The 24,952-nt window shown below is 40.0% G+C and overlaps 2 protein-coding genes across 3 annotated transcripts in view; one reads left to right on the forward strand and one right to left on the reverse strand.

The window, feature by feature from the left end:
* The window catches only part of eprs1 (glutamyl-prolyl-tRNA synthetase 1), a 32,963-nt gene extending 31,041 nt beyond the window's left edge, over positions 1-1,922 (reverse strand). For both annotated transcript variants that reach the window (XM_041813668.1, XM_041813587.1), the window contains exon 1: positions 1,762-1,922. In XM_041813668.1, the coding sequence (XP_041669602.1) occupies positions 1,762-1,804 (43 nt within the window). In that variant the 5' untranslated portion in view covers positions 1,805-1,922. The remainder of the gene's footprint in view (positions 1-1,761) is intronic.
* A 5,760-nt stretch (positions 1,923-7,682) lies between these two features.
* On the forward strand, positions 7,683-23,488 carry tdp1 (tyrosyl-DNA phosphodiesterase 1). The gene is made up of 16 exons (XM_041814058.1): positions 7,683-7,823; positions 9,418-10,029; positions 12,016-12,059; positions 12,310-12,365; positions 15,315-15,411; positions 15,531-15,565; positions 16,214-16,306; positions 16,425-16,595; positions 16,681-16,759; positions 17,332-17,508; positions 18,284-18,332; positions 18,546-18,612; positions 19,181-19,288; positions 20,216-20,318; positions 20,431-20,542; positions 23,258-23,488. The coding sequence occupies exons 2-16, from the start codon at positions 9,420-9,422 to the stop codon at positions 23,329-23,331; spliced, it is 1,875 nt and encodes a 624-aa protein (XP_041669992.1). The 5' UTR covers positions 7,683-7,823; positions 9,418-9,419; the 3' UTR covers positions 23,332-23,488.
* The last annotated feature ends 1,464 nt before the right edge of the window (positions 23,489-24,952 follow it).

A 24,952-nucleotide genomic window follows, 5' to 3' on the forward strand; every position in this document is an offset into this window, starting at 1 on the left:
TTTTTAAATAGTGGCATATCAGATATCTGCAAAAATCAAATGTGCATCCCTAATTTCCATGTGACATCTACAAGTAGTTAACTTGGTAAGTTTTGAACATGTTGATCTCCCTTACCAAACGTTTTTCATATATCAGCAATCAAGAAATTAAAATACTAATACAAAATGGACAGATTATGTTGTTCAGGATCTTTGCTTATGGTGTTAACTAATCTTTCTTTCATAATACATTTCATTATACCCATCCTCTTCGGGGAGCAAAATTGGGTACATATTAAAACTTAAAAACCACTGACTAACCATTTCCAGCATTAAACTTTCCAGGACTAGCGCTGCTGCTGATGAAACAAAACAGCAATCATAGTAAAATAAAAATAAAATAATATAAAATAAAATAAAAGTGTGCAGTCCATGATCAACATTCACTGCTTTCAGCAAGCTTGCATCAGCCTGCTGTACTGATATCAAACGCACGTGGGCGCTGTTCAGCTACTGTCAGAGCTAATCAATAGATTACGTTACCTTAATAAAAAGCACTGACACACTAACATCTGGAAAACCTTGTCCTGATTCATTCAACACTCGTGTGTGCACACAAAGTGCCACGTTTGGGAATTTTACAGCTGGTGTTGACGTTAAAATTTCTTTATCTACATCGCCCATCAAAGCTAACCTGTGTTAGCCTGTGTCAGCGTGTCAACTCATCCAAAATGTATGCTCTTTAATATGAATTATTTCTCCATGTGTTTATTCAAAGTTCACAAATAGTGTTTGTATGCAATAAAGACACATTTAAAAGGTAATACTGGTGAAGTTGTAGGTTAAAAGTGTGCTTTAATATAACTGGTGTTAGTAATGGTGCATTAAGATGAGCTGCACATGTTGTGGTCTGGAGCTCCAGTGCCACGACGACAAGCTAGCTAACGTTAGCTTAGAGGTGGTGTTTTGGTGTGACTAGTGACCGTGTTATCTGGTGACATTCATTCTGAATCGTCTGTGGTTATCGCAGTGACAACGGCCGTTGACAACCTGAACAGTACTCACGGTTGTATCTTTGTTGTTTTTATTGTAATACAATTACATAAAGTCAGATTGATGACGTCGGTACATAGCTAATTAAATAGGTATCCACGAGGACACTGGAAGTTAAACGGCTGCTGGAAGTACGACAACCACAGTGGTATTCGGCTGAAAGTATCCAATTTACACGGTCACTTGTTATACTGGTACACCGTAGCTGTATATTCTCCGATTAGCTTGGTAGCTAGTAGCTTTTATGTTGGCTAAACACGCCCCATTCATCGTATATGGACATAGAGTAATACCGAGTTAACTTAAATAGTAAGGTCAAGTTACAGAACCTATTAAGTATGAACAATACGTCAAATAAAGCTCACGACCTCATCGTATGCATATGCAACTCTATTTAATAAACAACCGTTAATTAATTTACCCCATTCCCATAAAAAATTATCTTGACACAGTTACTTCAATAAAAGACTGCCATTTATCTTTACATTTAATATAATTGGGATATTCCAAAACAAAACAGAACTAGAATAAATATTCCTCTCCCCTTTGCTTTCTTGTTTTCATTACATTTGATAACAGTTATGAAAACAAACATCAAAGAAGACGGTGTGACAGTTTTTGTCATTTGCTGGGGTGACACGTAATAGTGCTAACAGCTAATGTTTGCTCGTCAGCTGTCACTGAATACACTGAAGAAATATCTATTCAGGATCACAGGCTGAAACTCACCGAGAGGCGGATTGCTCGTGTTGATGGTGAAGTTTAACGCCATACTGTGAAATCCTTCTCCCACACTAGTGGTAAAGCTCTTTCACTGATAAAACACACTCCACAGCAGTCAGACAACAGGCAGGACTACACTCCACACCGGCGAGAGCGAAGCAGCATGAAGACAGAGGAGGGGAGCTCTTCTGTTTTTATGACTGCTAACCAACGTCTTAGTAGTGTAATACCGCCCCCAAGTGTTCAGGAGTATGGACGGACAGAAGTAGTTCAGCCAACCCCATCAGCAGCTGTGATACAGTTTTATAGGAGCCAGGTGTCAGCCTGTACAAGAAAAAAAAAAACATGGCAAAACTTAAACTAGTCAGCACAGTTTCCATAAGCTCCAAAATACATAGCCTACATGCCAAGTGGTAATTGGGTAGAAGTTGAGTTTTGTATGGGTGAATCTCAAAAAATTAGAATATCATGAAAAAGTTCATTTTCCCCCTGTGGGGGAAGTGGAACTCCCATTTATTTTACATTGGTCTTATTCAGAGTGGTATATTTCAAGACCTTTTTTGTTTGAATCTTGATGATAACACCTTCCAGCTCACACACATCAAACATCCATTCTTTAGAAAATATTAGAATATTACAAAACATCTTTCCAAATACAAAATTTATAAGACAGAAATGTTGACCTTCTGGAAAATTGTGCTAATGTATGCACTTGGTAATTAGTTGGAGCTCCTTTTGCATCTGTGCAATGTGGCATGGAGCCAGTCAGTCTGTGGCACTGCCGGGGTGTTATGAAGCGCAGTTTGCTCTGATAGCAGCCTTCAGCTTGTCTGTATAGTTGAGTTTGGTGTCTCTCATCTTCCTCTTGATATTTCCCCAGAGATTCTCTATGGGGTTCAAGTCAGGCCTACTCTTGCAAAGCGGATGGATACACCCATTTCCTTGTTTCTCACTGGCCAATCCATCTTGCAAACCTCCCATCTGAACTGTTTGGGCCCGGTTAGAAAGTGACAGGACATATCAGCGACGAGGAGCAGTACTTTCAGGCACGGGGTGACATGAGTTGTGACGTCAGCAAGTAGCAACAAGAGGCCTGTGCAATTATGGCGGAAGAGATTACATTATCAGAACTTGATGACATTTCTTCGTTAAAAGAAGAACAAAGAACAGACGTGAGTTGTTTTCTTTTCAAAAACAACAAAAGTCGTGTACTGACATGACTATAGTCGCCAAATTTTGTGTTATTCCTCAGTAGCTGCACATGCGCAACTCGGTCGCAGCTACGTCATGTGTTTTGTTGCTCTGATTGGCCCGTAAAGATGTGATAGACAGAACGTTCATCCAATCACACTCCGAGTTTTTCAAATCCTCTGCCCTTTCCAAATGCTTAGTATTGAAGGTTTTCCAGATGGATGTGTGAAACAAATCAATCTGGTGTGTCAGGTTAAGTCAGGCCAGCTGGCTGGCCAATCAAACACAGTAATACCATGGTCAGTCAACCAGTTTCTTGTAGTTTTGGCTTCTCTGTAGGGAGGTGCCAAATCCTGCTGGAAAAGGAAATAAGCATTTCCATAAAACTTCACATCAGATGGAAGCATGGAGTGCTCTAAAAGCTCCTGGTAGATGACTGACAGCTTTGACTCTGGACTTGATAAAGCACAGTGCACAAACAGCAACAAATGACATGGCACCCCAAACCATCACTGTCTGGGAAAACTAAAAACGCTGGACTTCAAGCTCTTGAATTCTGGGCCTCTTCGATCTTCCTCCAGACTCTGGGCTCTAGATTTCCAAATTAAATGCAGTTTTCTTTCATCCAAAAACACAATTTTGGACCACTGAGCTGTCCAGTTCTTTTTCTCCTGAGCCCAGGTGACAAACACAAACAAAATCATCCCAGGATTGAATGCTGAGTCCTGAAACTTACCTAATATCAGATTCTTCTTCCCTAGGAGCAGAGAACATTTTACTATGATACACTTTTTGCCTGTAGTATTCATGTCAGTGCATCCTTGGCCTCTGAGTAGGTGCAGCAATAAACAGAAGGTGTTTTCATACCAAGATAGAGTGGTTAGTTACTGGCACTAAAGAAAATGGAGTAAAAATAATGCTTTCATATGGGGTAAATTTCACTGCATGGTAGTTCTGGGTATAAAAGGCCATTTTTAAAATCTGTTTTATTTGAACAAGTCTTCACAACACCATCTGCTACATAACAACTTAAAGACAAATCTGAGACGGACAGACTTTTATGTTTTGTTAATACAAAACAATAGAAGAAACGATTTTTAATGCATCTTTTCTGATTATGTCAGTGTCCTCCTCTGTTTTCATTTAAAAACAGCTTTGAATCCAATGAACAATAAAAGGTATTTTGTCTTCAGCCAATCATAGCACAGCAGAAGAATGTTTGGGTTGCTTGGCAACTGTCTAAGGTTCAAACTAGCATCACTTGACTTCTATGTTTAGTTAGGCTATATAAAAGTAAATTATTTTAGCTCTTAAATTTTTCCCATTGTTACAACTCAGCTTTGTCACTGAAAATTAGCTTAGATTCTTTCAAAATGAACCAACAAATGTTTTTTTTATCAGAGGAGGAGAGACAGCATCGTCACAATGAGGTCAGGCACGCTACAGTCTGTGAAACATTTCCCTTTCAGCATCATGTCTAGGTTTTTGGTTAATCTCACTCTGCTTTTCAGAAAATGATGATGAGACAGTTTCTGCTCCTGAAGCAGCAAAACGAGGTTCCTGATCATTTAACCATCAAAGACTTGAAGGCCTGGCTGCTGGCCAGAAGAAATTTCATGGAGGAGTATGTGGAAAATCATTGGTGCCATTCAAAACTTAAAGCTGTTCCCATGTTTGCAATGACATGCCTCATGATTGCATTTATAGGTTTGGAGAAATGATGGAGAAAGTGGGAGCAAGAAGAAGACTCCATGCTGAACAGGTACGTACAACATGTTTGCTTAAAATGAAATCACTTAACACAGTGATATACCCTGAAACTGGCAGAGGAGTCTGGCTGCAGACCACAGATGTTGGTTTTGCAGACCAACAGTGACACACTGCATCTGTTAGAACAAAAGGGACGTAATTTGCCGGTACAACATTTAAGACTTAAAAATAAAACCTTTAAAACAAAGTCTAGCAGTCACATTAATGAAATAACTACATTTGTAAGAGTACATGGTAAGAACATTTCATAGATAAACCAGAGAAAAAGGCCTGATGTCTTATCCAGGATGAAATCATATATAGACCTGTTTTAGTGAACGCTGGCTCGCTTTAGCATCATTAGCTTTAGCTAAAGCATAGCTTAGAAGTGGCAAAAATAGGCAACAACGGGGAAAAAAGTGGCAAAATGGAGGAAAAGTGGCAAAAAGGGAAAAGCAGAAAAAATGGGTTTCAAATGGCAAAAAAGTGGCAGAAATTGGTTGAAAAAGAATCGAAAGATGTTAAAAAATGGTACAAATGAATCATCAGAACCCAATAACAGCTTTACGTGCTTTGCTTCTTCAAAACGAAGTGACTGTTTGCCAGGATGTTAGCACCAGTGCTACAGATCCAACACACATGCATTGACATCATCAATAAATCACAACTTTGGAGGGCCCGTCCTCTGGGTCTCTCTTGTCAGGTTTATTGTCAGGATATTATCCTAATTCCTCTCTGCATTATTTGGTGTTTTTTGTTGGACATGTAGGATGGATTTACAGAATTCTGCATGCAGAGTCTTGTTTTAATGTTTGTCCCAGTTTGGTAAAGTCAGGCTTTATTACCGATTCCAAGATTTTGATCCAGATTTGAATTTAAAGTTCTTATTTGATCCTCCTTTGGACAGTGTAAAAAGCCCTTCTTGCCTTGTCTCTCAGGACTTTTTCAAAGTTAGCTGTGGTGCTGATGTTTAGGCAAAGGTAACTATGTATTTGTGTTTTCTGTATTTATTTATTTATTAGTATTTTATAGACATGTATCCCCTCATCTGACTGATAAAATATAACCCAAACTTTCTCCCAGTTAATTTTTATTACTTTGTGATGTTTTCAGGCTTGGGTATCAATGAGGCGCCTCTGCCTCTGGCACATGGAGCAAGAGCTCATGAATATGCTAGAAGAGGAAAAGCATCTGTCCCAGCAGTTCAACAGAGAGGTTAGGACCAAAGTCCAGAGTGAGCATTTAAGTGCCTGTGTGTCATTCAATCACTTACTCTTAATTCCCACTGTCCTTGAAGGTCACACGTGAGGGCTTTCAAATGTTCTTGGCTGCCATACGCTTACAAGCAAAGGAGGATGTGGAGCCCCTTCTCACAGCTCTGTTCAGGAGGCTGCTGAGGGTTTTTGTTGGTGTTGAGCCATCCAGTGGTGCTCTGTCTGCGATGGATTCAAAGCCAGCAGAGGTTTTAGAGCTTGAGAAACAAGCTGCACTCCTGGCACCAGTGGTGGTGGAAGCTGCCGTTAAGTTCATCCTGGAAGAACCAGTAAGCAAAAAGAAGAAAGTAGCTGTCAGTGCTGAAATAGCAAAACTGCTCCATAAAACTGCAGCTCCCTACCTCACTGCGTTTAGATCATACCCCAGAGACCTTTGTCTCTCAGTCTGTACCATAGCGGCCTCCTCCATGGTTGAAGCTGTGCAAAAGAGGTTCAATGAGAACTCCAAGGTCTGCGTACTCATGGACTATGACCAAAGCTCTTTCGAGGCCAGAGGGTGGATCATCTCGGCCATCGAAGAGATGGAAGCCTCCAACAGGCCTCTGTCAGGTCAAGACCTCAGAGCAGCTAAAGGAACCACAACAGGAAGGAGCTAAAGATCCCATGACAGAGGAATTGGTCACCAGTACTTCCACCCCAAAGCTAAAAAGATGTGTTATTCTGTGACATTAGTCAACCATTAAAGTTAGAATTTTAATATATTTTCTTGATCCAGTTTGATTGCTTGATGTCTCCTGTTTTATGCAGATAAAGTACAAATATTCAAATGTATGACACATCGTTTAGTTTAGTTGTGTTTGGATGTTGTCTATTGCACAGTGATCCCTGCTGGGGTTATTCTGCTCATGTTTCTGGTGGACTGTTGTCATTTTTTGTATGAGACTCATGAGTGAAGTTATCCACTGACATAGGTTTTTACTTTAGATGATGTTGTTCTTGAAGGAGGCCCACTTTGCCACAGCTGTTCAGGAGTTGCTGTAGATCTGTCAAATTGATCAATGTCTGACTCTTTTAAAGGTGTAGTTTAACTAGTTTAAGTGTTAATTTTACTCATCTGGGTTTTATTTACACTGTCAATATGCTGTGTATCTAACTTTATTATAGAGGTGTGTGACATTACCTGAACAGCCTGAATGGAGATCTATTCTCCTGTTCTTGCCAATAAGGAAAGATTATCTACAGTATACATACTCAGTGTCTATGCAATACTTAAAGTAAACTTCAAATGTAATACTTTTACTTTTACTTGAGTATATTTTGACCAGAGTTACTACTTTTACTTGAGTACAATAGTCTGGTATACCTTTTCTCTGGTCATAATCCCTTAAAGGGATGTCGAGTTTGCCTGTAAATTATGAAAATAATTTCAATCATTGTTTTTCATCAAAAACAAAGGAACTATATGCGATAAATTTCATTTAAAGGTTTAAATTCCTTAAGTTAGTCAAAATTAAAATTTTCTTATCAGGTCTCATGCTGATGAGAAAATTAAAGCTAGAAAATTTTGACAAAATATCAATGAATACAAATTATTACTCCTATTTAATTATGGTATCAATTTGTGGACTGGAATAAGGCCATGGACAACACTTTTTACGGTATCTGAGGGTTAATATCTATTTTAAATACAACTCAGTTTTTACCGTAAATTATCCCGCCTTTATGGCGGAACTAAAGAAAACACAGCGAACTAAGTTTCCGCCCGGACTCAAATTCATTCGGCACCGTGTGCACATTGTTGTGTTTCATTGGTGGATTGGAGACTTGGAATCAACTTTCTGCTGCTGTGGCTTGAGAAAACTCATCTTTGTTTACTTCAGTTAAAGTGTGCACGCTGCGCATTTACCTGGCTCGGTAAACGAAACGTCACGCGCATCGATTACACTATCACATGTCACATATAACCGTTTATATCATTTTTAACATAAAATTGTCCATGTGCATGATTTGTTGAGCAAAGCTGTTAGCAGTGCAAGCATGCATGGTGTTAGTGAATGTTAATGTATGTTTTGTGTAGCCTGTGAAGTGCTGATGACTCTCTTTGTACCGTGCACGTGTCTGCTGTAACCTGCACCAAAACACCTGCAGGCAGCCATCCACCGCGTATGACTCAATCTGTGCCTATGAGTTTCATATCAATGACATTATAAATCGCCATCAGATTACAATGCTTTTCGCTGTCGTGCAACTTATATTATGGTCGTCAATCCTTGTATCTATAGCTGGTTGGGAGTATCAACGCAGGAAACGTTAGTAGAGTTGCAGCACAATTTTGTCAGTTTGACAGTTAGTCTTGGCCTTAATTAATCTGTGTTTATTCGTTAGATGGTGTAGATACCTGACTGGGGTTGTCACTATACGTATTTAAAAATTTAGTACAAAGTCAGTTGATATTGATATTGATACTGGTATTGATATCAGTGCCATAATAACAAAAACGCAGGCATCCGATATTGTTTAACTGGTTAACTCCTACACACTGTTCAAATATTTTTAATGTAGGTGTTTGTGATTTTATGATATCTAAGGCACCAGTTTGTTTATATAAACCTACCACAAAAGGTAAAGAAATTTGTGTTTGGTAGATTGTTTCTTTGTTGTTCAGTGTTTCTTGGCAATAAATCTTAGTCTGTTGGAAAGCCTGTATCCATATCTCCACAGTCTGGATCCAAACCAAAGAAACCTCCAAGATGATAACACGCCCCCACAGAATTAGGTTTATGAGAGACTACCTCCAGAATTCGGGAGTGGAGGGGATGGAATGGCCTGCCAGCCATCCTGACCTCAACCCCATTGAACACTTGTGGGATCAGCTTTTTGTGTGCTGTTCGTGCCAGGGTGACAAACTCAACCACATTGGCTGACTTGTGACAAATGCTGGTTGAAGAATGGGATGCCATCCCACAGCAGTGTGTGACCAGGCTGCTGACCAGCATGAGGAGGAGGAGGTGCCAGGCTCTTGTGGCTGTCTGTGGTTCTGTCTGTGGCTCCTGTTTGTTAAATGAATAAATTGTTGAATTAACAATATGTCCTGTGTCTTCAAACTTCAATCATCCAACCCACCAAACACTACCAGACAAGAGACAATGGCAGAGTAAGCAGTTTGTCACCATCAGAGAAGATTTTGCAAAATTTTCATGGGCGCATACTCTTTAGATATCTGGCACATTTAAAATGGAAATAAACAGGCTTTCCAACAGTATAAGATTTATTGCCAAGAAGCATTGTTACAACAAAAATAAATTCCAAACACATATTTCCTTACTTTTTTGTGCCAGATATTTTTAAGCTTTGTCACTTTTGGAAACTGTTGTTTATTAAAATACTGGCGATTCTTAATTTTAAAATCACATTCTCTCCAAATGTATCAAACTACTGAAATGCTTGCCAACCTTATGTGTTACCCTGATTGACTTCTGATGTTTGATATTTCTGTATTTGTGACCAGGCATGTCTCAGGACAGTCAACATGGAAAATGGACCATCTCCAGCAGCGATGATGACGACGATGACCTCCCTCCTTCTGGGACGTCAACATCTAAGCCCTATCCACCTCCTGCATCCAATAACAGTTCCCGCTGGTCTTCTAGTACTCCCAGCCCCAAACTGGAACCCGAGAGACCCTCTGTGGATCTTAAACCACAGCCAGATAACCCCCCTGTGTCCTCGCTTGTTATTGGCTCTGAGGCCAGACAATCAGCAGCAATGAACCTGTCAAATCCAGTGAAGTTTGAAAGCACTTCATCAGTAGCTGTGAAGAGGAATAAAGAGGTGTCAGAGGGGTCAGGCTGGGCTCTCTCTGACAGTGATGATGATGAAGATGTGAAGAAGAACAATGTCAGTAACCCACCAAAGAAAGCTCCTCCTAGCCCAAAAAAGAAAAAAGTAAAGGTAGCGAATGAGCGCCCGCCGAGTCCTCATGGCCGGGTTTACTACATCGATGAACCAGAGGACTTCTTTGAATCCAGTCCTCCTTGTTTAAATGACCCATACAGGTTTTACCTCAACAAAGTGACAGGGCTGGACAAGAAGTACAACACTGGAGCTCTACACATCAGAGGTAAGGAGAAATTCGTCAAGTGGGAACCTCTGTGTTAGAGAATTAAGCCGATGTAAAGGTGCATAAAAGCTGTAGTCCCATGAGTTTTCACTTGATCCTGGCTGCAGAAACCAATTAATGCCCATAAGGTCCATGTAAAACATGCACGTTTTCTCAATGGTGACACCCCGCTACCTCTAAATCTGAGTTTTGAACTCCAACTACTGTTGAGGTTTATCTGACTGTATGTCAAGCTAGCAACAGACAGTGAGGTGGAGACAATGCCTACTGGTAAACCATAGGCACCCACTTGTTAGTCAGAAAGAGCATTTTAGCATGAGACTTCAAGGTCTTTCAGAGCAAGGCTTAAGTGGAAGGTCTTACACACATGTACAAATTGGTGCCGTATTTTAACAGGAAATTGTTGCTTGGTTAAAATGTCAATTTTTGTTACAGAAGTAAACAAAAGCTTTAAGCTTTGCACAAAAATGTAAAAACCTCTGTATAGCATGTTGTTTTAATTTGTTAAAACTCTGTAGTGCTGAATTTGTCTGAATAACCTATCCATTTTGATTAATGAATCATACTTTTGTAGAACTAAAGTTGTGGCTGAATTGTCTTTGTCAGAAGACTGCTCAGCTCCTTGTGTTTGCTTGTTCAATCAAAAGTACTTTGAGATAGCATTTCCAAGATGACTGCCATTGGTCTGCTTCAGAACTTTTCTTTAGAAACCAGAGATTGATGTCACTGAGACTACATCCATGTGACACAGTTTCCCTCAACATTTAAGGCAGCAGAACCGTGCTTTATATCTAAGGTTTACATCTAAAATCAGTAGTATGCAGATGCAGAGTCTCTCCCATCTCAGCTGCTGAAGCTTGTAACTCCTTCAGAGTAGTCATAGGTGTCTTGGTGGCCTCTCTCTAGTCTCCTTCTTGCATGGTCACTCAGTTTGTGAGGACGGCCTGGTTTAAGCAGATTTACACGTGTCATATTCCTTCCATTTCTTGATGATGGATTTAACTGGACTTCGGGGGATGTTCAGTGCCTTGGAATTTTTTTCGTATCCATCACCTGACTTATACTTTTCACTAACCTTTTCTCTGAGTTGCTTGGAATGTTTTTTTGTCTTCATGGTGCAATGGTAGCCAGGAACACTGACTGGACCTTCCAGACACAGGTGTCTTTATACTATAATCACTTGAGACACATTTGCCACACGTAGGCGATCCCTATTTCACTAATTATGAGACTGGACCTCTGTTGAATAAAAAGGGGTGAACATTTTATGCTGTCACTTATTTTACTTTACATATTTTTGTATAATTCACATTTCTTTGTAGAAAGAAAGACTTTTTATTTGTAATTTCATTTCATAAAAAAGCCAAACTATATTGACATGATTAATTTTTTAAATCAATGAAAGCATAAAACATCCAGGGGGTGAATACTTTTTATAGGCACTATAAAGCCTACGTTAAAATCAGGATACCTAGTTTCTTTTCCTGTGATACATTTCTCTTAACAAACTGTTTAATTTGGTTAAGGATTGGTATACATTTTTTTCTTCAGTACCTGTCTATACCATATGTTTAAAACAAAACAATCCTTGTTTCTATTGATCAGTAACATAAAAAAAAATAGTATAAAACAATAAAAAAATATTGTCATATTTTAAACCAACAGGTTTTGTTAGAGAAAGAGAGAATGCTCTTTCTAAATGAAACTAATTTGTTGGCAAAGTTTTGGTACCAAGAAGTTACCAAGACAGTTTAGACAGTGTGCAGGAATTTGCTTACAATTTTCAATAACTTAAAAAAAAGACGCTTCCCAATGTTGGGTGCCAAGGGGTTTGGTTTTTGTCACTGTGGTATTGAACTCGGTTTCAGTGTCTACATAGTTGAGTTTAAAATTCCTCTATTGTATTATCTGATCCCAATCTGAGGATCCTTAGTCTGCCAGTACTACAATGTCATGCTTTAATTTTCATGTCTTTTCCTCATCTAGACATCCTCTCTCCATTGTTTGGGACCCTGAAAGAGTCAGTACAGGTCAGTGTGTAAAGAAATGTGGGAGCACATTTTGAAATCATTTATCTAGCCCCACCTGCAGGATGTTTTTTGTTATGGCAGTGTTGGTACCAGCTATTTGATTAGCCCCGTTTCCAACCAGTTTATGACTGTAGACTCGCATATCATTAATATGATAATAATACCATGATAATAATGCCATTAAAATGTGTGCAGTAGACGTTTAAGATTAAATGGCCCTTTAATACCAGTCTACTCTCTGTCCTCATAGTTCAACTACTGCTTTGATATTGCCTGGATGGTAAAGCAGTACCCACCAGAGTTTAGGTAAGTCCTGCTTTTTTTTTGCTCAAATTACACTGATGAAAGTGCCACGCTGTGTGTTGTTCTTGACATTATGTGTAACAAATTATGTAAAGTGCATGTAAAAATCTTCAAGGAGGCAATAGAGGTATATCCTCATCCAAGAAGTGATTATGAGATTGTTAACTTAAAATTATTTGTCCACACTTGTTAATGATTGAGTTCAAGTGTTTCAATCAGACCTGTTGCTACAGATGTATAAAATCAAACACCTAGCCATGCAGTCTCCATTTGTAAACATTTGTGATACTAAATGGGTTGTTCTGAAGAGCTCAAGTGTGGTACTGTGAAGGATACCACTTTTGCATTATGACAGTTCAAGAAATTTCATCCCTGCTGGATATTCCACAGTAAAGTGTAAGTGATATTGTGAGAAAGTGGAAGCATTTAGGAACAACAGCAACTCAGCCCCAAAGCAGAAGACTACCAAAAATCACAGAGCTGGGTCTACTGCTAGAGTGCATGGTATGTCCCCAGTGCTGTGCTGATTCCATAGCTGAAAAGTTCTTACACTGTCATTAATGTGTGCACAAAAACTGTGCGGTGGGAGCTTCATGGAATGGGTTTCCATGGCTGAGCAGCTGTGTGCTAGCCATGCAAGCCTCACATCACCAAACCCAGTGCAAAGTGTTAGATGGAGTGGTGTAAAGCACACTGACACTGGACTGTGGAGCAGTGGAAATGTGTAAATTGGAATGGCAGGTGTGGGTTTGGTGGATGCCGGGAGAACGTTATCTGCCTGGCTACATTATGCCAACTGTAAAGTTAGGTGGAGGAGTGATAATGGTATGGAGCTGTTTTCCAGGGTTTGGGCTTGTCCCCTTTTTGGAGAGGCATCTGGCTGCAGCCCTCGGGAAAACCGCTATGCTGGGGCGTTCGGTTGGAGACCTCTACGCTGGGGCGAAACCTCTACGCTGGGGCGTGACGTATATTGCCCGAGCCGGCGGACCTCTCCGCTGGGGCGTGACGTATATTGCCTGAGCCGGTGAACCTCTACGCTGGGTCATGACGTATAATACCCACGACGAAATTTCAGCTCTATCCACTCACCGACAGGCTGACCCTAAACCTAACCAGTCGGATTTAAATGCCTAAACCGAACCAGTCAAAGCCCCAGCATATGGGTCGGCGATTGCTACTGCACGGTCCATCGTAGACCACTACGCTCTAAACCCCATCAAGCACCTTTGGAATGAACTGGAACAGAGATTGTGAGCCAGGGCTTCTTGTCTCGTCTCGCCTGACCTCATAAATGCTCTACAGGATGAATGAGCACAAATTCCCACAAAAAAACACTCCAAAATCTTCTGGAAAGCCTTTGAGATGAGTGGAGGCTGTTAAAGCTGCAAAGGGAGGGAGGGGGACTCCATTTTAAGGTGCATGTATTTTGATAAAGTGTCATCACTGTCCCTGCTGGTGTAATGGCCAGGTGTCCAAATACTTTTGTCTATATAGGGGTCTCTGGTAACTAAAGCTGTCTTACTGATACACTATGTTGCCAAAAGTATTCACTCACCCATCCAAATTATTGAAATCAGGTGTTCCAATCACTTCTGTGTCCACAGGTGTATAAAATCAAGCATGCAGACTGTTTCTACAAACATTTGTGAAAGAATGGGTCGCTCTCAGGAGCTCAGTGAGTTCCAGCGTGGTACTGTAATAGGATGCCATCGGTGCAACAAGTCCAGTCATGGAATTTCCTCGGTCCTAAATATTCCACAGTCAACTGTCAGTGGTATTATAACAAAGTGGAAGTGATTGGGAATGACAGCAACTCAGCCACCAAGTGGTAGGCCACATAAAATGATGGAGTGGGGTCAGCGGATGCTGAGGCGCATGGTGCGCAGAGGTCGCCAACTTTCTGCAGAGTCAATCACTACAGACCTCCAAACTTCATGTGGCCTTCAGATTAGCTCATGAACAGTGTGTAGAGAGCTTCATGGAATGGGTTTCCATGGCCGGGCAGCTGCATCCAAGCCATACATCACCAAGTGCAATGCAAAGCATTGGATGCAGTGGTGTAAAGCATGCCTCCACTGGACCGCTAGAGCAGTGGAGATGCGTTCTCTGAATTGACGAATCGCGCTTCTCCATCTGGCAATCTAATGGACGAGTTTGGGTTTGGCGGTTGCCAGGAGAACGGTAATTGTCTGACTGCATTGTGCCAAGTGTAAAGTTTGGTGGAGGGAGGATTATGGTGTGGGGTTGTTTTTCAGGAGCTGGGCTTGGCCCCTTAGTTCCAGTGAAAGGAAGTCTGAATGCTGAAGCATTTAGAGTTCAACCTTGTAGGAACAGTTTGGGGATGACCCTTCCTGTTCCAACATGACTGTGCACCAGTGCACAAAGCAAGGTCCATAAAGACATGGATGAGACGGTTTGGTGTGGATGAACTTGAACCTGGCCTAAACCTTGTGGAAAGCCTTCCCAGAAGAGTTGAAGCTGTTACAGCCGCAAAGGGTGGACCAACGTCATATCAAACCCTATGGATTAAGAATGGGATGTCACTTAAATTCATATGTGAGTCAAGGCAGGTGAGGAATACTTTTGGCAATATAGTGTATTTCTGGTGAATTGTGTGTGGCAAAGGCATTCCATGCACTGTATTGTTCACTGTCCAATCAGCAACTTAATGGCACTGTGAATTGGACAAATGATGGGCTTTCACATGCATGCACCAGAGCCAATAACTGGCAAGTACCACTCAGATTTAAACTTATGACAAACCATGACCAGACACTTCCCACACTGAAATCCAGACCAAATTAAACTGATTCTGCATTTTTATGTAGAATCTGTAAATTTAGATCACTCCATTTGTGGTCGATACAAGTTCATACAAAGTAAGAAAAGTAATGATGCCTGTTAAAATCCATTGAAACATGCACAGACCTTTTTTTCTGGTCTTGTTTACAGGGATCGTCCAGTTTTGATAGTCCATGGAGACAAGAGGGAGGCCAAAGCTCGGCTTGTCCAGCAGGCTCAGCCTTTTCCACATGTTCGATTCTGCCAGGTACGAACTCACAGATACAGGCGACAGTTGTTGAAACAACAGTTTAATCTGCACTGCAATTCTGCTAATGGTGCAAACACTCAGGGTTTAATGGGATCCATGTGTTATTTTTCTGACAGGCCAAGCTGGACATTGCTTTTGGGACTCACCACACGTAAGCATGTTTTTCCTGCCATTCTCTATTTTTTTCTGGATGTTATTCCCGCTACATGGATGACAGCATTTACCATGTTCCACCAATGAGCATAGGGATAGGAAGATTCACGTAATAGACGAAGCACTCTCTCAACAACTGAGCAGCTCACCTTCTAGTCTTGCCTTACAAACCACTTACAGATTGCTGTTTTGCAACAGCACCACAGCAAAGTTTTGCTGTCATTTAACCTTTGCAGATTGCATTCAAAACAGGGTGATCTTGATGTCTCAGTTTGTAGATTCAGATTGCAGTAACAGCAATGTGGAAGTGTAAGAGGCCTGGCATGTAGACAGAGTGGGAGCTTCATATACATACGCGCTGCTGTCTCACCCTACCACCTTGAAATCACATGTTGTCAGAGCATGCACTGCATTATGCCTCCACCAGTACTTATGAGTGTGGATCAGGGGAGTTACGACCTCAACCTACTATTCCAACCCTTCATGTTAGACTTTGCACATGATGGGCAACAGGTGGAAATATGCCACCATCAAAGGGCAGCGTGTAAGCACCAATAGCTCATCCTTCAGGTGTCTTACCTTGAAGATAGCACAGGAGTTTTTCTTTCGTATTTAAGTTATATGTTTGTTTTCTGCCTTTTCACAGAAAGATGATGTTGCTGTGGTACGAAGAAGGCTTCAGGGTCATCATTTTGACCTCCAACCTTATCAGAGCCGACTGGTACCAGAAAACACAAGGGTGAGTCCTTTGTTTGTGTAATTACACTTTTTTAAATCAAGAGGTAGTATGTGCAGTTACATTAGCAGAAAGAAAGTAGTTCTCTAGGCATTTATGCTGCTTGATATTTTGCAACCAGGATGTGGATGAGCCCATTGTTTCCTCGGTTACCAAAGGGCAGCAGTGAGAGTGCAGGTGAGTCGCCAACCTTCTTTAAGAGGGACCTGCTGGAGTATCTGGCATCATACAGAGCACCTGAACTGGAGGAGTGGATACAACGTATCAAAGAGCACGACCTGTCAGAAACCAGGTTAACATAAGTAATGAGCATCTTCTATAGACTTTAGTTTTGTAAATCTCAAGACCTAATGACAGTTATCTTATAATGTTTTCAGAGTTTATTTGGTCGGCTCGACTCCAGGGAGGTATGTGGGTTCAGACATGGATCGCTGGGGTCACCTGAGGCTGAGGAAGGTAAAAATTACTCTGATCTCTCTTCTTTCTCCCAAGTTATCAGAACTCTCTCTTATCTCTGTGTACCTTGTCATGTATTCATTTTTACTTTAAGAGAAGATGATTTTTGTACTTTCATGAATTTGTTTAGAAGTATAACTCTCTCATCCCTGTTTTCCTGTTTCTGAAACAGGGATGAGAGAGTGGGGGGAGAGTATGTGGGAAAGGAGCCAAAGGCCTGATTTGATCCCAGACCGCCTGTGTACATGGGGTGTGACCTAACCATTAGGTCATCTGCACCTTTTAGTCATTCATAATCAAATGAATATTGAGTCGAATCTTTTAAAACCAGCCAAAAACACCTCACTGGAGCTCTAAATTTACAAGGAAATATCTGAAGTATTTGCTTGTTGCACCATGGTCAATTGGAATAAGTCTCACTGCAGCATGCCAATAACCTAGGAAAATAGAAATATAGAAATGCAAGGTAGTGGGGCTTAAAGGGACAATGATGGAAAGTTTAGAATTTGTGAAATTTAACAATCATCATTTATGTGTCATTCCTTTTCTTGTCTGCTTTTGATCTGTTTTAGCTACTGTATGACCACACAGATCCTGTCCCCGGCGAGGAGAGGTGGCCTGTGATTGGTCAGTTCTCCAGTATTGGCTCCATGGGGCTGGATAAGACCAAATGGTTGGCAGGGGAGTTTCAGCGCACCATGACCATGCTGGGGAAGTCATCTCTTCGCCCAGACCCCCCTATACACCTGGTATGTTCCTCCAACAGAAGCTTCATACAGGCTGTAGCTTGTTGGATTTGACATTTAAATGCTATGAAGACGATACAAAATAATACAGTTCTATGGATAAAGAGCAGTGCAACGTCAATTCCTGCTTTCCACTGTGACCACGCCCCCATTTGGGGGAAAACAAGCCTTCAGATTGAATGGCAGTAGGTTAGAAAACAATGGCAAGAACCTGATTTCAAGCCATTTTGTTGTTTTGTTCCTTAAACAATTAAAAAAACATAATTTATGGCATGTTTTGGTTTTCTCAAATTAATAAAGAGTGTCAAAATTGCTTTGTGTCTTTTGGCTGAAACTAGAGTGCACTAAAGTGGGCGAATGTAGGACTGGCATTGTGTTCTTAATGACTTTCAGCTAGCAGTCGCTCTGTGACAGCAGGAGTGAGTTGTTTTCTTTTCAAAAATGACAAACATCGTGTACCGACATGTCTACAGTCGCCATGGTTCGCATTATGCAGTTCTCTAAGGAGTTTTCTCCTTAATAGGGGTGCACCTTGCTAGCTGCTACGTCACGTGTTTTGTTGCTCTGATTGGCCCGTAAAGATGTGACAGACAGAACGTTCATCCAACCACACTCCAAGTTTTTTTCAAAGGCTCTGCCTTTTCCCAAACGCTGTGTACTAGAGGTTTACCAGATGGATGTGTGAAACAAATCCATCTGGTGTGTCAGGTTAAGAATTAATGTCATGCCCCTATATGATAACTTCTAAACAACTCAATTCTGCATGGCTGTTTTGCAGGTGTATCCATCAGTTGAAGATGTGAGGACAAGTTTAGAGGGCTATCCAGGTGAGAATGATTAAAAAAAGCGTCTGCTAAATGACATTGTAACATTGTAACATTGTAAAAACAGTTATCTATTAAATATACATTTCTGCCAACAGGTCATCATTTTGGCAGTGCATGGTAATTTTTGAATGTCATGATCTGCCCCCAGCATGAGAGCGTTTCACTAATTGTTCAGTTAATGTAGCATTGTTTGTAATATGTGTTTGTTTTCAGCGGGAGGCTCTCTGCCCTACAGCATCCAAACGGCTCAGAAACAACTCTGGCTCCACTCTTACTTCCAGTAAGTTTACTTCTTCTTCACAAAAGTAGACTTTATTCAACTAGTCCGTAAAGTACATGCATTGTTTAGTAAAGTCTTTGGATCTCGAGTCTTTTTGTGGCCCTTTGGTTGGAATAGTTGACTGATGGGCACCAACAAAAAGGGATAATTTATTCACTAAGCACTTACTGTATCCTTTCAGTTCCTGAAACTAACTGTTAATGGCTAAGCCTGAGTCTCCATCTTCTTGTCTGTATGCAGTCATTATTCAGAGCCAGGTCTGGATTATCAATTCTCGAGTAAGAGTCCTGGACAAAAGCATTACAGTACTGCTAATAAATAAGAACACGGCAGTAAAAAAGGTTTGCTTGTCATGATGTCAGCTTTTTACTTTTCATTCTTTTCATTTTGTACCTGCACTCTGTTCATAAATTATCCTCTCGTGTGATGATTGGCCAGAAATTGTGGAATAGCCCTGCATACATTTTAATTTAAATGTAGGAAATACTACAGTATACACAGCTCTACCCACAGTCATACATTCCCTCAAATTTAATGATAAAAACCCATGTATGTTGTGTTTTTGCAGCCGTTGGAAGGCGAATACAACAGGAAGGAGTCACGCCATGCCACACATCAAGACGTACATGAGGGCATCTCCAGATTTCTCTCAGCTCGCCTGGTTCCTTGTCACAAGGTTTGTGCTGCCTTCATATATAATCATTTGTTATATGAGAGACTTTTTGATGTCTATTTTTGCAAACATACAAGGTGATTTATACCTACAGGTATGTCCTATACTGAAACTGGGGACAAATAACAATTTGAAAAAGCAGGCAGTTTATTTTGGTGTTTCCCCTCATCTTTTTAGCATTAATATTAATTTAACAGCATGGATAAAAGTTTTAATATAAAAAAGATAAAAATGCAAAGAGTAAAGTTTTTCTTTTCTGTAACAATGATCAGATTTTTCTTTTCAAAATACTTTTTTAAAAATCAATTTTTTTATTTGCAGAGACAAACAACACAAATAAGTCAAGATGCCAAAGATCACCTTGTTGGGGCCTCTTACTTTCAAAAACCTTCATATATAGATTTAAAATTCCATTATAGATTGATGAGTCATAAGAACAAAGTGCCCTCTCACTGTGCAGCAGAGGTTAACTTCTCACACTTTTTTCAAAACAGCTTAAATTCTTCAAGAGAAATTTATCTTTGGACTTTTTTTGAGTTTTTAAACTTACTTCCTCCTCTCACTGTGGTTCATTAAAATGATCTGTTCGTTTTCTAGATCAACAGAAATGTATCCTGCTATTAAAACAAAAAGCTTTTTTTTCCCTTGAAGATAATACACTAATAATAAGTTAATATGCTTTGATGGGAATGTCAGATTTGTTATCCCAGGATTACATTAAATCAAGTTGAGATCTTGTCAAAACAATTATAATTGAGTTGTTATCACAGGGAAACTGGTGTTTTAATCTCAAATTTATGAGATAATTAAGTCCAAATCTCAAGAAAATAACTCAAATTCACTTGTTATCACAGGAAATTGATGCATGTATTCTTCCGGTTTCTGTACTTCCATGCAGCTAAATAAACCATGATTGTTTGTGCGTTTCAGTGCCAACCTGTCCAAAGCAGCGTGGGGTGCACTAGAGAAGAACAACACCCAGGTGATGGTTCGATCATATGAGCTGGGAGTCCTCTTCATACCCTCTGCCTTCGTAAGGACAAGTGTTTTTGTTTTATTGCTCTGGAAATGTATAAATAAAGTCTTAATGTGCGTCATAACAGTAAAACTGCATAAATATTTGTTTTATTGTTATCTCTTTCCAGAACATGAAGACTTTCCCTGTTCACAGAAACCCATTTCCTGTTTCTTCCTCCTCCTCTTCTTCTGGTTTTCCAGTGCCTTTTGACCTGCCACCTTCATGCTACTCTCCTAAAGGTACAAAAGAGTGTTTGCATGCATTTAAGCCAAGATCATTATTATCCATACCTCTGCTCTTTTCTCATTCAGTATTTGGATCAGATAAACCTGCAGTTAAAAATTGATCTTTTAAAGTGTGAAGACAGTCAAAAACAAAATAATGCTTTCTGTAATAATACTTTTAACACTTAATTATGGAAGGTCTTAAGCTGAAAACTTACATTTCTTTTTTTGATGTATTTCTCCTTTCTTATCTTCTTTCTTTCTTGATTTATGAACTTACTGCTGTTACCTCATTTGACTTACTAGTGCTGAAGGTTTAGGTTAGACTGCAGTTACAGTGACATCTTGTGGTACTTAAAGGAATTACACAACAGACTTACAACTAAAACCATAGCTGTGTAGAAAAAAGAACAGAATTTAAGTTGAATGGACTTGCTTTAAAATACACTTTATGGACAAAAGTATGCAGTCGCCTGAATACATGTACTTTGACATGGAGTTACCCCCCTTTTGCAGCTTTGACAGCCTCCACTTTTCTCGTAAGGCTTTCCAAGAAATTTAGAGTGTTTCTGTTGGAATTTGTGCCCATTCATTCCGTAGAGCATTTATGAGGTCAGACACTGATGTTGGATCAGAAGTCCTGGCTCACAATTTCTATTCCAGTTCATTCCAAAGGTGCTTGATGGGGTTGAGGTCAGAGCTCTGTGTAGGCCAGTCAAGTTCTTCCACTCCAAACTCATCAAACCATGTCTCTATAGTCCTTGTTTTGTGCATAGGGGCACAGCCATGTTGGAATAGAAAAGGGTCTTCACCAAACTGTTTCCACAAAGTTGGAAGTGTACAGTCATGGACGAAAATGTTGGCACCCCTGGAATTTTTCTAGAAAATACATCATTTCTCCCAGAAATTGTTGCAGTCAACAAATGTTTTGGTATACATATGTTTATTGCCTTTATGTGCATTGGAACAACACAAAAAATCTGAAGGAAAAGGACAACATTGACATAATTTTACACAAAACTCAAAAAATGGGCCGGACAAAATTGTTGACACTCTCAACTTAATATTTGGTTGCACACCCTTGGGAAATAATAACTGAAATCAATCGCTTCCTATAACCATCAACAAGCTTCTTACACCTCTCAATTGGAATTTTGGACCACTCTCCTTTTGCAAACTGCTCCAGGTCTCTCAGATTTGAAGGGTGCTTCTTGCAACAGCAGTTTTGAGATCTCTTCATAGGTGTTCAATGGGATTTACATCCAGACTCATTGCTGGCCACTTCAGAACTCTCCAGCTTTGTCTCCAACCATTTCTTGGTGCTTTTTGAGGTATGTTTGGGTCATTGTTCTGCTGGAACACCCATGACCTCTGATGCAGACCCAACTTCCTGACACTAGGCCCTACATTGCAGCCCACAATTTTTTGATAGTCTCCAGATTTCATGATTCCTTGCAGACAGTCAAGGCACCCAGTGCCAGAGGCAGCAAAACAACCCCAAAACATTCTTGAAGCTCCACCATGTTTGACTGTAGGTACTGTGTTGTTTTCTTTGTAGGCCTCATTCCATTTTCTGTAAACAGGAGAATGACATGCTTTTCCAAAAAGTTCTACCTTAGTCTCATCTGTCCACAAAATGTTCTCCCAGAAGGATTGAGGCTTACTCAGGTACATTTTTGCAAACTCCAGTCTGGCTTTTTTATGTCTCTTTGTCAGCAGTGGGGTTCTACTTGGTCTCCTGGCATAACGCTTCATCTCATTCAGATTACGACGTATGGTTCGAGCTGACACTTTTGCACCCTGAGTCTGCAGGGCAGCCTTAATTTGTGTGGAAGTTGACTAAGGATGTTTATCCACCATTCCAACTATCCTGTGTTGCATACTTTTGTCAGTTTTTCTCTTTCGTCCACGTCAAGGGACATTAGCCACAGTGCCATGGGTTATAAACTTCTTGATTATATTACACACAGTGGACAAAGGAATTTCTAGATCTCTGGAGATGGCCTTTAACCTTGACGTTGTTCATATTTTTCCACAATTTTGCTTCTCAAGTCCTCAGATGGTTCTTGGCTCCTCTTTCTCTTCTCCATGCTTGGTCTGACACACAGCCACACAACACAAAGGCTGAGTCAACTTTTATACATTCTAACTGGCTTCAGGTATGATTTCTAGATTGCCAGCACCTGTTACTTGGCACAGGTGAGCTTAAATGAGCATCACATGCTGGAAATAAAATTATTTACCCACAGTTTTAAAAGGGTGCCAACAATTTTGTCCGACCCGTTTTTTGAGTTTTGTGTAAAATTGTGTCAATTTTGGCTTTTTTCTTCGAATTTTTTCTATTGCTCTAATGCACATAAAGGCAATAAACATGTGTATGAAAAATGGTGTATTTTCTGGAAAAATTCCAGGGGTGCCAACATTTTCGTCCATGACTGTAGCATTGTCCAAAATGTCTTGGTATTATGAAACACTGAAGATAAGGTGGCGAGCCCAAACCAGTGCTGAATGTAATCTGATGCAGTCATACTATCAACAGAAGAGTGGAAAAGATCCAAATTTGGGAATTTCTCAGATGTTTCATACATGTGGGAAAACAGCATACAGCTTTCACTCTGACAGTTTGAGGCGGCACCATAGCAGACTATCTTTATATCTAATGTAACGTCTTGATTATTTATATGCACTCAAGTTTAATTTTACTGACTTCTCATCCTCCTCTGTCCTCAGATCAGCCATGGATATGGAACATACCATACAGCCAGGCTCCCGACACGCACGGCAATATCTGGGTTCCCTCCTGAACTCAAACAAACACAAACCACCCTGTATACTACTTTAAAACTTTTGTTTCTGTACTGTCATTTCTGTCTAGGTGTTAGCTGTTTGTAATTAGATTTTTATATTTTATACTGTTCTGTAAGCTCATGTTCACTACTAATAAATAGACATAATATGTTACTGATGATATCTTTTTTATGTAGATTTTGCTACATTACCTAACATTGAAAGGGCATCCCTCATCTGTTTGGGTTAACCACTGATATGGCTGGTCCAATAAAGACATGCAACATGCAGCAATTTCTTAACATAATTGGGCAAAAGAACCATAACCATTATGTTACTCTTGTATTTTATCATTCAGTTTTTACATGTTTAATTTTAGATCCACTTTAGATGACCTTAAAATCAGCAGTTACAGAAAAAAAGTGCCATTTAATGAGTCCAAACATCAGGTGGGATCTTTTATATCCAGCACATTCAGCATCTTCCTAGTTCAAATGCAAAAATTAAACACTTCTTTTAGATCAAAGCCTCTACAGCAGCTTTTATCGCTTTTGTAAATATGCTGAGTCAAAAGTAGGTGTTGGTTTGGGACTTTTTAAGAACAAAAACTGAGAATGCATCTTCAAATGACTTGCAAAGATCACATATTTTCTGTTAATAGTTGACAGCATCTCTCCATGCATACAGCAGTGTAGTGTGGCTTTGTGATCAGGACTCACAGCACAGCAGGTTTTCTCATCTGCCAGGTTGATAATTGTATTCCCGTGCTCTCCCTGGTGTTAATTAGTCACTGATTAGTCTGCAAGAAAGCAAACAAGCAGCACTTATACTGTATGTCCAAGGCCCATACCTGCTCTGTTTCTGGTGCATCAGGAGCATGCTGTGCATGAAAGGTCCCAGACCCCTTTTAGACAACACGACTACTTATCACAGCACTTTTACCACAAACACTCAGTGTATTGAAGTGTATTTCAAAGTGTTTTTGTTTAATTCCTAGTCAAAAAAATGTCTCATTACACTTAATGTAAGCCACATTAACCTGACAAGTCAGAGAAAAAAATCTGATTTTATGGTTACTGGATTAGCTCCACAGGTAGAGTAGGCTGTGGTCTGTGCCACACTGGTCGTGGGACTGATTCCCAGTCTCTGGGCTGTTTGGTGCATGTCTTCCCTTACTGCCTCTCCTCATATTTTGTGTCTCTTCAGCTGTCCTATCCAAATAAAGGCAAAAAAAACCCCTAAAATAATCTTTAAAAAAATCTAATTTGAAGATATAACACAGAAATAAGGCAAGCATTGCATGTAGTAAGTAAAAATATCTACCACTGGGGAGCACAAATTATAGTCAAGGGTCTGGAAGTGGAATCTACTTACTAAATTATTTATTTATTACATCTCATTTCAAGACATTTAATGTGAAAATTGCTAATGTAAAGTTTGATAGATATTTTTGACTAGAGATGAGATGGATACACTTTAATTGGCTTGGGATTTTGCACTGTGAACTAGAAAAATTTCAAATCTCATAGATATGTTTATTTTTAGTCAAAAATATCTCATTTCCTCAACCTCTCAGACCCTTTGTGTACATCTGAGGACATAACATTTTGACTTCCCTATGAGATAGTTATAATTTAT

The sequence above is a fragment of the Cheilinus undulatus genome, linkage group 1 (genome assembly GCF_018320785.1).
Source record: "Cheilinus undulatus linkage group 1, ASM1832078v1, whole genome shotgun sequence".
Classification (NCBI taxonomy): Eukaryota; Metazoa; Chordata; class Actinopteri; order Labriformes; family Labridae; genus Cheilinus; species Cheilinus undulatus.